The 12,105-nt window shown below is 44.0% G+C and overlaps 1 protein-coding gene across 9 annotated transcripts in view; it reads right to left on the bottom strand.

The window, feature by feature from the left end:
- Window positions 1–12,105, bottom strand: part of IKZF2 (IKAROS family zinc finger 2) — a 117,571-nt gene that overhangs the window by 47,289 nt on the left and 58,177 nt on the right. For 6 of the 9 annotated variants that reach the window (XM_075756018.1, XM_075756017.1, XM_075756016.1 and 3 more), the window contains one exon: window positions 8,048–8,314. The exons of 1 other annotated variant lie outside the window; for it this stretch is intronic. In XM_075756018.1, the coding sequence (XP_075612133.1) occupies window positions 8,048–8,314 (267 nt within the window). The remainder of the gene's footprint in view (window positions 1–8,047; window positions 8,315–12,105) is intronic. 2 more of the 9 variants (XM_075756021.1, XM_075756020.1) reach the window with 1 other exon arrangement.

Raw genomic sequence — 12,105 nt, 5'->3', positions numbered from 1 at the left:
GATAAAGAGCTTGTGGTTTCCCTTTTAAACTCCTACACTATACTTACAGGATCTGATTAGCCATTATCTTCTTTTATATCATTTCAAAATGTCCATAACAGAGATATGTAAAAAGGCTGCAGTAGAAAAATATATGGGTTTTTTTTCTTTTTCTTTTCTGTTTTGCTTTCACTGTCTGAGAAAACAGGCAAAACCCCTTCCTTTGACACGTTTCTCAGTATTCAGGAATGATAGCTTCAGTTTCAGGATGACAACATTAAAGAAGATAGCAAATTTCTTACCAAGTCTAAAGTCTTTAGACAGCAGCTTTTTCTCCTGCTGTATTTAAAACTATACAGTTAATGTGTTTCATCCACTACATCACCCACTTATCTTTGATATTTTGGAGGCCACATCTGAGCAGGTATTATTCCTCGATAAACTGGCAGCTGAAGAGATGCTGAAAGCCTTGGTCAGGAATTCAAAATAGTCACTGCACCACAGTTCAGTGGCAAAGATGACATGAAAACACTCACCACGAAGTCACCAATAGTCTGCTCCTCTCTTGCAACAGACAGAATCTGCTACAATAGCACATTTTACCTTAAATAACCTTTGTATCTATTGAAAGCCAGCATGAATTCATTTTTCTTACTGGCTTAACTCCGGGTAAATAACTGCTTTGATCTGTTTGTTATACTTTTGTCCAGTCATTTGATTCCTGCTCCTTGTTTAAGCTGCAGACTTGTGGGATGACCGTTAATTTTAATCACACCTTCACGCTATCGATTAGCAGCTTCTACATTTAGCACAGCTAATCTGACAGACCATTATCCAATAGAAGGGTGCACAAAAAAAGTAAAGACTCAATAGTGAGAAGATTTTGCTGGTTTCCCAAGAGCTCTGCTGTCTGATGCCCACTCCAGATACTAGCAAACCAGCCTTTGTTATCACTTCAGCGCCTTGAGAAGACTGTTTTCCAATTATTTCTCCTGCTGCCTTTTCCTAGTAGGTTTGCAAGCAGTTCTCCAGTATTATTACTCCCTAACAACAAAATAACAGTCTTGACATCCTTATTCACTTCCCTTACACTTCTGTGAAAAGTTTTTATTCATAGGCTGAAATTAATCACACTTCAAACTGAACATCCACTCGCAAAAAGTCTTTACCTAAATACCTTTCCTCTCTGCGTGGCAGACCCCGACTGCGTTCAAAACGTTTTCCTACCTTCGGGGAACGACAGCAGCACAGACGTACCAGAAACTACAGACCTACTGAACAAGTGGCAGACACGACTACAAGGGGCTACTGATAATAATAAACATGGTGTGTATTTCACAATTATAGCTGTCTATGTATTTACTGTTTGACTTGATAAACTCACACTGATTTATTAAAATCAGAATTCCTTACAAGAAGGACACACACTGAAATGTGACTAAGCAAGCTTTTTGTTTTTTCAACACTGGAAACTACGTGACTGCAAAATGTTTTTAGTATACTTAAGTAGCAAACCTGTTCTCTGTTTTAGAGTTAAAACAGAGTAGAAAACCCTCAAACTTTAGAGATTGAAGGAAAAAAAAAAAAAAAAAAAAAAGGTTCTGACTGGGGAGAGGAGGAAGAACAGCTAATCAAACAAAAAAGATGTCTCTTTTTAACTCCAGATTTAAGATCTAAAGCCACACAAAACCAAGAATGCCTAAAAAGCCTTGCTCTCCAGCACAGGGAATTTAATTATCTAACGTTACTTCAGGAATGGACAAGGCAAGGTAAGCCAGGCCTGTAAAGTATTACCTTTCATAAAGGCTTAGTAAGAGGGGCTTGTGCCAGGGAACAGCCCTGACAATTAAATTAAATTAAATTAATAAATAAATAAATCCATGGGGGTTTATCACTTTACAGTTAAATAAAGTATTCATTAAAGAGGTATGATTTCAAATATTTACGTCTAAATTACAGTGAAATACTGCTGAAACTTCACAGTTCATTGTTTAACGTGCATCCATTACAGCTATGTCTCCCCCAGGAAAAATAATAATGAGAGATCGCTGCTCTTTAGCTACACCAGTATCTAAAGTACACAAGTTAACTCGCTGCTGTGCAAACAGACACCGAGATGAAAGGTGAAGCGGACCAAGGGAGTCAGGGTTCTTAGCAAGACACCGTCCTTTCCTAAGGATCTTTAATACTTTAATATACGGCAGCTGGCTGGAGACTTCGGAGCACAAGCTCCCAACGCTGCCTAGCTGATACAACCTGAAACCAGGCGAATGAACTGATTAACTTCCTACTAATAGCTTTCATATTTTACTGTGTATATGTCAAATGTTATTGCAAAAAGCAAACCAACTCCTTTTTCTGCTTAACTGGAAGCTTCCCTGCACAGTAACTCTCCTTTACCGCCTCAGCACGGAAGTGCTGCGCAGAAGTTTCAGTATGAGTTATCCTTCTTCGAATCTCATACCGGTGCAAAATACATCAGTGATAGTTTCTGTATCACAACAGAAATTTAACTGAGGACAAAGAGCCTGCAGACCTCGCAACCAAGGAGACTTCAATTTTCATAACCCTAGGCTGGTAACTTTTGTCCCTTTGAAATCAAATGGAGAAATTCACAAAAAAAATACATAATGATGTTCTGGTTAACAGCGAGGCCTGGTTATTTCTATGGCAGCGCTCAGGTCCCTTCCTGGGAATGTTTTAATTACTTTTTTTGGTTTTTTTAAATGCTGGTTTTAAAGTCTCTTCAAAATAACAAGAAAAGCCAGGATAGAGTCCTTTTAAATACAAGAAGCAGGTCCAACGGGACTACATTTAACATCTGTCCAGGTTAAATGTATATCTAAGATCTCAGCCTTTTTTTTTTTTTTTTGGCACATACTTTTGATATGCAAATAGCAGCTTAGGTACTTCTCAAACAGGATTTTTTTTTTTTTTAACCTCTTAATGCAAAATTATTGTGCCCATGCTGCCATCAGGAAGTATTTGCTCATACTCATAATACTGATTTTCAGCCTTCCGTAGTAGGGTTTTTCTTATTATTCAGTTAAAGTGAAACATTCCTCCTGATTCATCAGATGCTGCAACTGCTCTGATTAGCTCTGTCCCACTGAAATATCAGCTGTGCTACTGACATAGTGCCAGGCAGTGAGTTGCAACCCGCCTTTACTTTGCTGCATTTCTGTATTTGTTATTCTGGGGACTCTCTACTCTGCACACCTACTTACTCTTCTCAGATTCACTTAACAGGCTACACATCACTTGAAATCAGTGATTTTACTAGGGACTTTGGTGGGACTAACCTACTTCGAGATAGAGCGATTTATTATTAAACAGTAGTGACAAATCTCTCGTGAAAAATCCCAGGGCAATCCTGGGTGATTTCCAGGTGTCCTCTGCACACAAATTTATGACCATATTCTTAAGAGAGAAAAATCCTTTAAGTGAACTGGTAAAAATATCAGAACAGTTTAGCTACTCGGTACTGCAAGTAAAACACATCCTTATGCAGAGAGTGATTTTAAAAACCTAAGCTGCCCTTCCTTATGCTTAAGTAGAAAATGAGACTTTTGGAAAAGTTAGAGTTAGGAACCTAAGTAGAAAATATCACTTTCAGAAATTTGGCCTTACAATTTTTGATTCAGTGCCAAATCGATTCATATTGCAAGAGGTAGGAGCCTGCACTAGGTTACAAATTAAACCAAATAAAATCTTTCTACTAGAAGAATAAGACAGGCAGTCCAATGGAGTTAATTGTAATGTGTTAATATGACCATTTGTTTAAATTTGTTCCTGGTTAACTGCTTTAGGCATAAAAGTCTTTTATACTAAACAGCATAATTGGGTTTTTCTTCATTTATTAATTGTGCCCCAGAAACTTGAATTCTGCATGAAGAAAAAAAAATTTAAATATTGTTCAGAGTTCCAGTGTTGCATATGTTCAATTATAATGCTACGGATGCTAAAGCAAAACTTGAACATCTCCCTCATGTTTGACTGAATTACCATAATGTAACTGACTTTAGGGTACTAAAATGAACGTGGAGTGCAAGCAATGATTTGAGACTCTCCTGTGGTTAGCACCCCAAAAAAGCCTAAAAATAACCTATCAGCAGCCCAAAGTGAGAATGGGGCAAGACTGCTCTCCCTGCTGCCTCCTGCACCATGCCCTGTTCCCAGGGAGCCAGCTTTGCTCTGCCACTGTCCCTCTGCATCCACACACAGAAAGCATTTAAGCTTCGAGTGTTCTTAAAACAACAAGGACGATCCCTATCCTACCTCAGAAATAAAAAGCATTTCAAAATCCAGCAGTGGACTAAATAAAGGACTGGACGTTACGGTGGAGAAAAGGGAGGGAGAACACCACGTGGACCTCGCAGATCAGAGGCAGCAGCACGGCTGCACCAGCAAGCGGTTTCTGCTTTGCCAAAAACAAGGACTGGAAATTTTAATTCAGGATCACTAGCAGAAATCCTAAAGAGGTGAGAAATCGCCAGAGTTCCTTTTCATTACCTCAGACAAATTGGATTACTGACCTTTTCTTCTTCTTCTCCCCTTCCCTCAACATCCCCAAGCACAAGCCCCCGGAGTATCCAGTGGCAATATTATGTGACCAGTCCTCTCCTGCAGTAACAAAAAACTCTGATAAAGATGCTGCAACTCAGGGCATGTGCTGTGGAATATGGAATTTGGACCGAAAGAAGATAGTATGGGAAACGAGGAAATAAATCAAATGTGACACACGCTATTTTTCTGACACGAGGATGTGGCATGTGAGGGAAGGGGTGGGGGGTTACCCCGCTCACTAAAGCGGGAGCGCATCACGCTTAATTCCCACAGTGAGCATTTTATTTATTTTCTGTCAGCGACGACAAATAAATAGAAAGGCCTTCTCCTGATGCCCATGCAGATTGCAAAAATGCTTCACCTGAATTATCAATGTTTCAGAGAAACATTGTGTTTGGTGGTATCAGGTGAGCAGTGCCGTGGGCTCCGTGACGGAGGTGCCGTGGACCAAAGCCCCACGCGCACAAGGCCGTGCTTGTGCGCACCTGAAGGATGAAGGGGAAATCCCCGGCTGGGGCTATCATGGGAAGGGGCGACTGGAGGCATCGAGGAAACAGATGCTCCAGCACATGAGGATGAGAGGCGGGACACTGAGCTCATCTACTCTGGCCTCATCCATGGCACAGATTATTTTCCCCATCCCTGTATCTGTTTGACTGAACTACCATAACGTGGCAGGGGAAGACAACTGCTCCTCGGGAACAGATGAGTAACAGCTGCAGAAAACTGTGCCCCTTTACGTGCGTAACGCAGCCAAAGCCATATGGCACAGCTTCTCGCAAAGCCTGGGTCCCGGGTGTAAGGAAAGCCACACTCTCATCCCAGCATACATGCAAATTACAGCCTCTACTATGGACCGCAGCGCTTTGTGTGATTTACATAGAAGCCTGACAGGAAAAGGACTTTAGTTTTTGCCAAGGCAAACAACTGGCCAGACCATGCTTTGGTTGCGTATAGATAAAGAGGAGAGTAAGGCGGGATTCGGCTCCCAAAACATACTGAAATTGGCGTTGAGAGTTAAGGATTTACATGCCAGTTGCATTAGCTGATAAAGAATATACTCCATTTCCACTTACTAGGGACAACATCCCTGCCCTCCACCATTCTCCCTTGGGCTGCAAAACCAGACTACCCGCAGGTCAGGGCTCATTCCAGAGCTGGGGCCAGCCCATCGCACCCAGCTGCTGAGGAAGTGGCAATATATTTTAAAATACTACACTTTAGAAGATAGATACCAATATGTTAAAAATACTCCTTAAAATCAAGGATGTGGAAATCCAAGCAAACTTCTCCTTCTGTTGTGGACAGTGAAGTACCAGCATGTATTAAAAACCAAACAAACAAAGTCGGGGGGGGGGGGGGGGGGGAAAACCCCTGCAAAATTTGCCAACTGGTTTAGTGAGAGTAGAGCACCGAGCTGCACATTAAAAGCAATGCCATTTCTATATGCTTGAAATCATCTGTATAGAGCAATACATCACAGCTCCTCTGCTCAGATGGGGAAAGAGTCAGAGCTCTATGAGGAACCAGCAGTAGCCCGAAGGAAAAAGCTACCAGTTATGCAATTCCTACCCATGCACCCGCATACAGCCGTCTTGCCTGCATGCAGATGAGATTCTGTTCTGTTTGCTTTGAATTTGCATGTCTTCTTTAACATGAGAAAGGCAGCTTGTCTGTATTTAAGAGATGCGCTAGCTATTTATCTCAAAAAACGCAGACCATTTAATTAAGTACCTAAATCTAAATTTAGTAGGTCTAATTTAGCTGCTCAAGTTCAAATACGTGGACTCCGATGCACTTGCAATACATATGCTCAGATACGTGCAAGTGCCAATGAAAACTTTTAGGGAGGGTGAAAGCTGGGGACTCAGTCTGTTGTTACATTCTCTATTCTCTTTCCCTTTCCTAGTAATAGCTTGTCAAATTGTTAATCAAGATTTTGTTTCTCCAACTAATGCTTTTCCCCTGTCGTAATTGCTGTCTAAAATCATGACTGCATCATAAACAATACTGCAATGCTTTGCATTATACATTTATGTTAAGTTATTATCAATACAACTTATATACGGGGCATTAACTATGTACTACATATTTATTATTCTTCTGTACAGAAATCCTATTGATTTCTTTCCCATCAAGAGCACGCTACTTGACTGCGAACTACCAGGTTTACAAAAGGATTACACAAAGTCTTTCTTACTCTACCTTAAAAACCCACTTTACTTTTTATATCCTAGCAGATATCTCACAGTTCGTGTGAGTCTCTCACCTCATTAAATAATAGCAGAGAAAGATAAAAAACAAAATATCTTTCATTTGGTCCAAAAAATATGAAGAACAAACACACACTGGGGCCCCAACACAAAAACCTGTGCTTAACCTTAATAAGATTTAAGTGTGTATCTTAAGTTAAGCATGTATTGTAGCACTTCAGGTGACTTACACGTGCTTAAATCTCATAAAAGTTAAGCACAAGCTTAAGCACTTTTTTCAATCAAAGGATCTGTCAGGTAGACCTCTGCAAGACTGGAGAGCATTGTCATCTTCTGGCACCACCTCTACTTTCATCTTGTTGGAGGTAACTGTCACTCCTACCTGAGGAGCAGCAGAAGTGAGTGAGTACCAGCCTCCTGGGCACCCCAGTTTGTCATACTAGCCAAAATTCCCCTGAAATTCCCTGTTTTGAACTTGAGGCCTCACCTTTCAGGCCCCAGAGACCCGCTCAATCAGCATATGGTAAAGGTTTTGTCTGCCTCTTGAATTCTCAAATCCATAAGCCTAGTAAGCTGTTTTGGTCTCCAAACAGTAGTAGTACTAATAGTAATAAAAATAAATGATAGGAGAGTGCAAGCATTGAAAGGTGCCACAGAAATGGCATCTGGATGGTGAGGGGGAGCCTAGCACTAGCCCATAAGGGCGGTTCAGGTGAGGTTTGCCTGATAGAGCTGTCACGCGATGAGCAGCAAGCCGACCCTGGCATCGGGATTGCCAGGTAATGTGTCCCCCCTGTGGGGTTTGCTAATCCCAGGTTCGCCAGGCCACCGGCATCACGCCCAGGCACTTGCAAAGGAGGTGTGAGATCCCCAGGAAGCTGCTGGTGCTGTCCACCTGTGAGCACCTCCAAGGGAAGACCATCTAGGACCCACCTTAAAGGCTGAAAAGCCTTGCACACGCACACGAGCACACACATGCCCTCCATGCCAGAGAATGACTCTCACCATCTTGCCCCTGGTTGAGAACAGTAAAAAAGGCAATTTCCAGACTTTTGTGCTGGTTTTAAGAACCAAAGACTGGAAATCAATGTCATGGGAGCACCATGCTTGTCAGAAACACAGTATCACCAGAATTTGGGAGAAAGGAGAGAACCAAAACAATAAAACCCATCTTTCCCCTCCCCAGCCTCCTGCTACCCCATGAATGAAAAGGGAAGAGAGAAGAGTTGTCAGGTAATATCAACATCAGATGCCACAGGCAGTCATCAGATTTTCTTTCAGCTGCTTACCAGTGTGGCTCCTTTTATGTACCATTAGCACATTGGGCCCAATGCAAACCATGCCACAGACGTCACATTTCAGTTTACCATTCGGAAGCCGGATTCCTCCCTCGCTCGATAGCTCCTGGATCTTTCTGTTATCCGCCATCTCGTTACTCTCAGTGAGGGGCTCTTCCAGGCTGCTTCCTTCATCATGAGCCCTGATCTCATCTTCCTGACTCAGGGGCTTCCTGTCACATTCCTCATCACTTTGCATTTCTAGCTTTACTGAATTTGCTGAAATAAAAAAAAAAAAAAAAAAAATTAAAAACGTGTATTTTCTAAGTTCCCAATTACTAATATCATGATAAATTTCTACTATTATCAATACTAAAGCACAGCCTTGAAGCTCAAACCAACACGAGGGCCTCGTGGTATTGACAGCACTGCAAGTGAAAACTGCATATTTCTTCAAGGCCTTATTTTGTTTTGTTTTTTTTTAAATTCCTAATTTCTATCCCTATTTTACAGCTTAGAAACCAAGGCATGGCATAATCCAGAGACCTACTGAAAGCTGCAGAGATGCAGCAGGTTTAAGAACTGACCTCCTGCTTCCCAGCTTGAAAGACAGGAGCCCCTCTCCTTTCAAGGAGCCCGAGTCACCGGAGCAAAGGACGTAGCCAGAGCTCCTTCCTCCAGGTCTCTCCTGTCTAGTGCACCAAGACACAGGGTTTCCAAAGACAGGACGCTGCACCGCCACAGCTCACGGAAACAAGCGCCTTTCGCAGGCAGGATTGTTCAAAACGCGGGGACCTAGTGAAGCCGGGCTTGTCTGTGTCGGTAATCTCCGAATCGCCCTGCCTGCACGGGCAGGTTTCCTCATGGAGGGCAGACCAATCTCTGGACGAGCCTCCAGAAGCTTTTTTGCTACCATCTTCTGATTCACGTAAATGGGACACTGCTGAGGCAAACAGGTCTGACGCAGGACCTATGCTGCTGGCTTTTTTATATTTGCAAGCGAAATAAGCACCGTTGCGGATCTCTCCTATCTGCCTGGTTAGGCTGACGGGCTCGCCACTGATTTCTGTGATCCCCAGGTCACAGGATAAACCTCCTCTAACTATCAAGAGCTCGTGGGATCAGAAAATCTCTAAAGAAAAGGAATGCATCAGCCTTTTTCACAAAGGGTGTGGGTACAGGGGGGGTTAAATCACCAGACACCCCCATTTCAATGCCTCAAGGGTTGGTCGAAACTGCCGAAAGGCCTGTCCCAGAGTCACGCTCTCCATCCCCGCTGCCAGCCAGAAGGCAGCCCACGTGTCCGCTTCCCTAAGCCTTGATCCTGCTGAGGGGTTTAAAAAGGAGGTGATTCAGCCTTCATATCTAAGCAGTCTTTGACCTCTGTACTAAGGCCATTAGCACGAGTGCTGGTGACAGCAGTGGACCTGGAGGGCAACTGCGTGCCCTGGGCCTGGCTGGTGTCTCCGAACCCCGGGCAGGAGTGATCCAGAACGGCCGCTGTCCGGGAACCCAGCGAGAGAGTTAGGAGCAAATGCGTCTGATCACTGTGAGGCACCATGGATTCAAACAGCCGGCCTGGAAATGTCCGAAGAACAAACCCTACTACTTAGACTTCCTCCTTCATCCCTTCTCCTCCTTCCCCAGAATTTACAGTTAAAGAAAACACAGGGTTCAGAGACTGATGCTGATGTTGCAACTCTAAATCACTGCTACTACTCTTAGGTGAAGCATAATGAACAGGGCAAAGGCACCAGAGACCAAGCAACGGTAAGATGTTGCTTTTTAATCATAAAATTGTTGAAATACATCTTCCACTATTCATCAGGGTGCTAATGGGAGCTGAGGAATGAAAGTACTATTACAGCAAAGCACATCCAGAGCAAGGACGCAGTCAGATGAGCTCACAGCAGACTAGTATGAGCACACGCACTGCCATCGAAACAGTCTGTGACTACGAAATATCCGAGCACTTCATTTATAGAAGGGAATTGATATTTTTGTTGCCACAGAGATGCATTTATTGTTTAAAAAAAAGAAATACCGGCACAGACTGAGGGCCCGACCGTGACCCGGCCCCAGCTGGTTGCCCGGGGGCAGTGCTGCTGGCATGGGCGCAGGATGGCCGTCCTCACCTATGCCCAGTGTGGTGGCGGAGCAGAGTGTCCCGGGGACGGCTCTCTGTTCCACAGTGCAAACCCCGGTACCCACAGCACGCGCAGGGAAATAACGCCAATGAGAGCAACCTCTTTGCTGGCTGTGAAAAAGACACCCTAAACTTTATGTAATTGCAAATAATGCCCCCCCCCCCCCCCCCCCCCAAGGATAAGATATAGTTTGATTAATAGCTTCTTCTGTGAGGCCACCACCACCTCAACAAGGGGAAGAAGAAAGGCAGGAACAGGTCAACAGGAGGCTGTTTGCATGGCGAGTGCGAGGGGTCTGGCCCCACCACAGCAGCAAGAGAATAAATGGGAAGCCACCCGATGCTTGTGAGCAGCCCAAGGGATGGTGGGTGGCACAGCCATCACCAGCCCCGTGACCAGGGGGACGCACCCTCGGTCGGGGGGGGGGGGGGGGGGGGGGGCCTGGAAGTTTGGGAGCTCTGCCAGCTCCGCAGGCTGGCAGGGAGAAAGCTGAGGTCCTAGTCCCACCTCCCTGCGGAAAGCAGGCGTTGGTGATTTATGGACAGCCCACTTTCAGAGCTAAGGAATGGCAGTTCCCTCTAATGAAAACAGCCTTTTGGGGTATTCAACAAGGCTGAGAATGAAGCCCGAATAAACGGTTTGCTGTCTTCAGGAGCAGGATTTAATACGCTTGGCCACACAAGTAGCTAGGGTAGACCCAGAAATACTGCCCTGCGCTTCTCACCTAAAACCCTGGGTTTCTGCCACGTGACTGTGCACTCTCCACACACAATAATGCACAAAACAACAAAAAACCCCTCATACCAATTGTGTATATTTATACATACTCACAAGAGAGATAGAAAGCCTTGTATCTTACATGTCTCTTACGTATATAAATTTTTGTCTCTGTTTCTCTGACATGCAATAATAAACACTTGACTGTAATAACTGCTGAGCACCATGAGTTCCCATTCAAGTCTGCAGACCTCTGCCTGCTCAGCACGTACAAAATTAAGGCTGCAAGAGCTTACAAACTGGAAGATCACTTACTTTATCTTGCCCTAGCATTTCTTTCTGCTGAACGATGGCTTTCATCCAACAGGATAAACAGCACGACAAAACAGAGCAAGCCGTTTGCCGAAACGCAACCTCCCCAAACACGCAGCGCTCCCCAACTCCTGCAAAGGTAGCTCACAAAGCCCAAGTAATTCACGCTGCATCTTTCATAATATGCCAGCTCTTCCGGGAAGTTGTGCAGGCTGTTTACTCCTCTTACTTCCCTCACCTTCGCACAGGCACAGAGAGCACCGTCGTTGCCATTTTCAGAAACCCTCCGCTAGCTCTTGTTGCTGCGGGAAGGTTTCCTTCAGCTGGGACAAGTCGCAGGTCTCCAAGGAGGGGAGCACTGGTGCAGCAGGGATCTCCTCAGCTCGTTGCGAGGGCTTTGCTAATCTCTGCTGCCTTACATCATACTGGTGTATATATTAGGCTTGTATGGTAGCCTGCATACGAACAGGCACTTAAATTGCATATAGTTTGTTTGCCAGCCTTTGAAACTGCAATAATTTTGAGGCACCGTCTTTGTTTTCACCTACAGCCACAAACTCCGAGAGCATAATGAACTCTGCTGCAAAGCAAAAAGAAATATTCAAGGGATGTTTATGGCTATCCTGCATCATACACAAGTCTCCACGTCAAATTTCACCCTGGGTTCCCTTGCCTTTCTTGTTCACACACTTGCTAAAAGTGGCAGGCTTTCTCATTCCTTGGCAAAGCAAAGCATAAATAAGTAAATGGAAAAAATTTTTAAAGTTTTTGGCACTTCTCCGAAAAATCACAGCAAGAGATAGCAGGAATAAACTGTAATCCAGCTCGCTGCAAAAGCATCAACTTGAAGTCAAACCATTTCCCTCCAGTTAATACAAGTGCCTTCCACTTTTT

The sequence above is a fragment of the Balearica regulorum genome, chromosome 6, assembly GCF_011004875.1.
Source record: "Balearica regulorum gibbericeps isolate bBalReg1 chromosome 6, bBalReg1.pri, whole genome shotgun sequence".
Classification (NCBI taxonomy): Eukaryota; Metazoa; Chordata; class Aves; order Gruiformes; family Gruidae; genus Balearica; species Balearica regulorum.
This window is presented reverse-complemented; position numbering and strand designations above follow the sequence as displayed.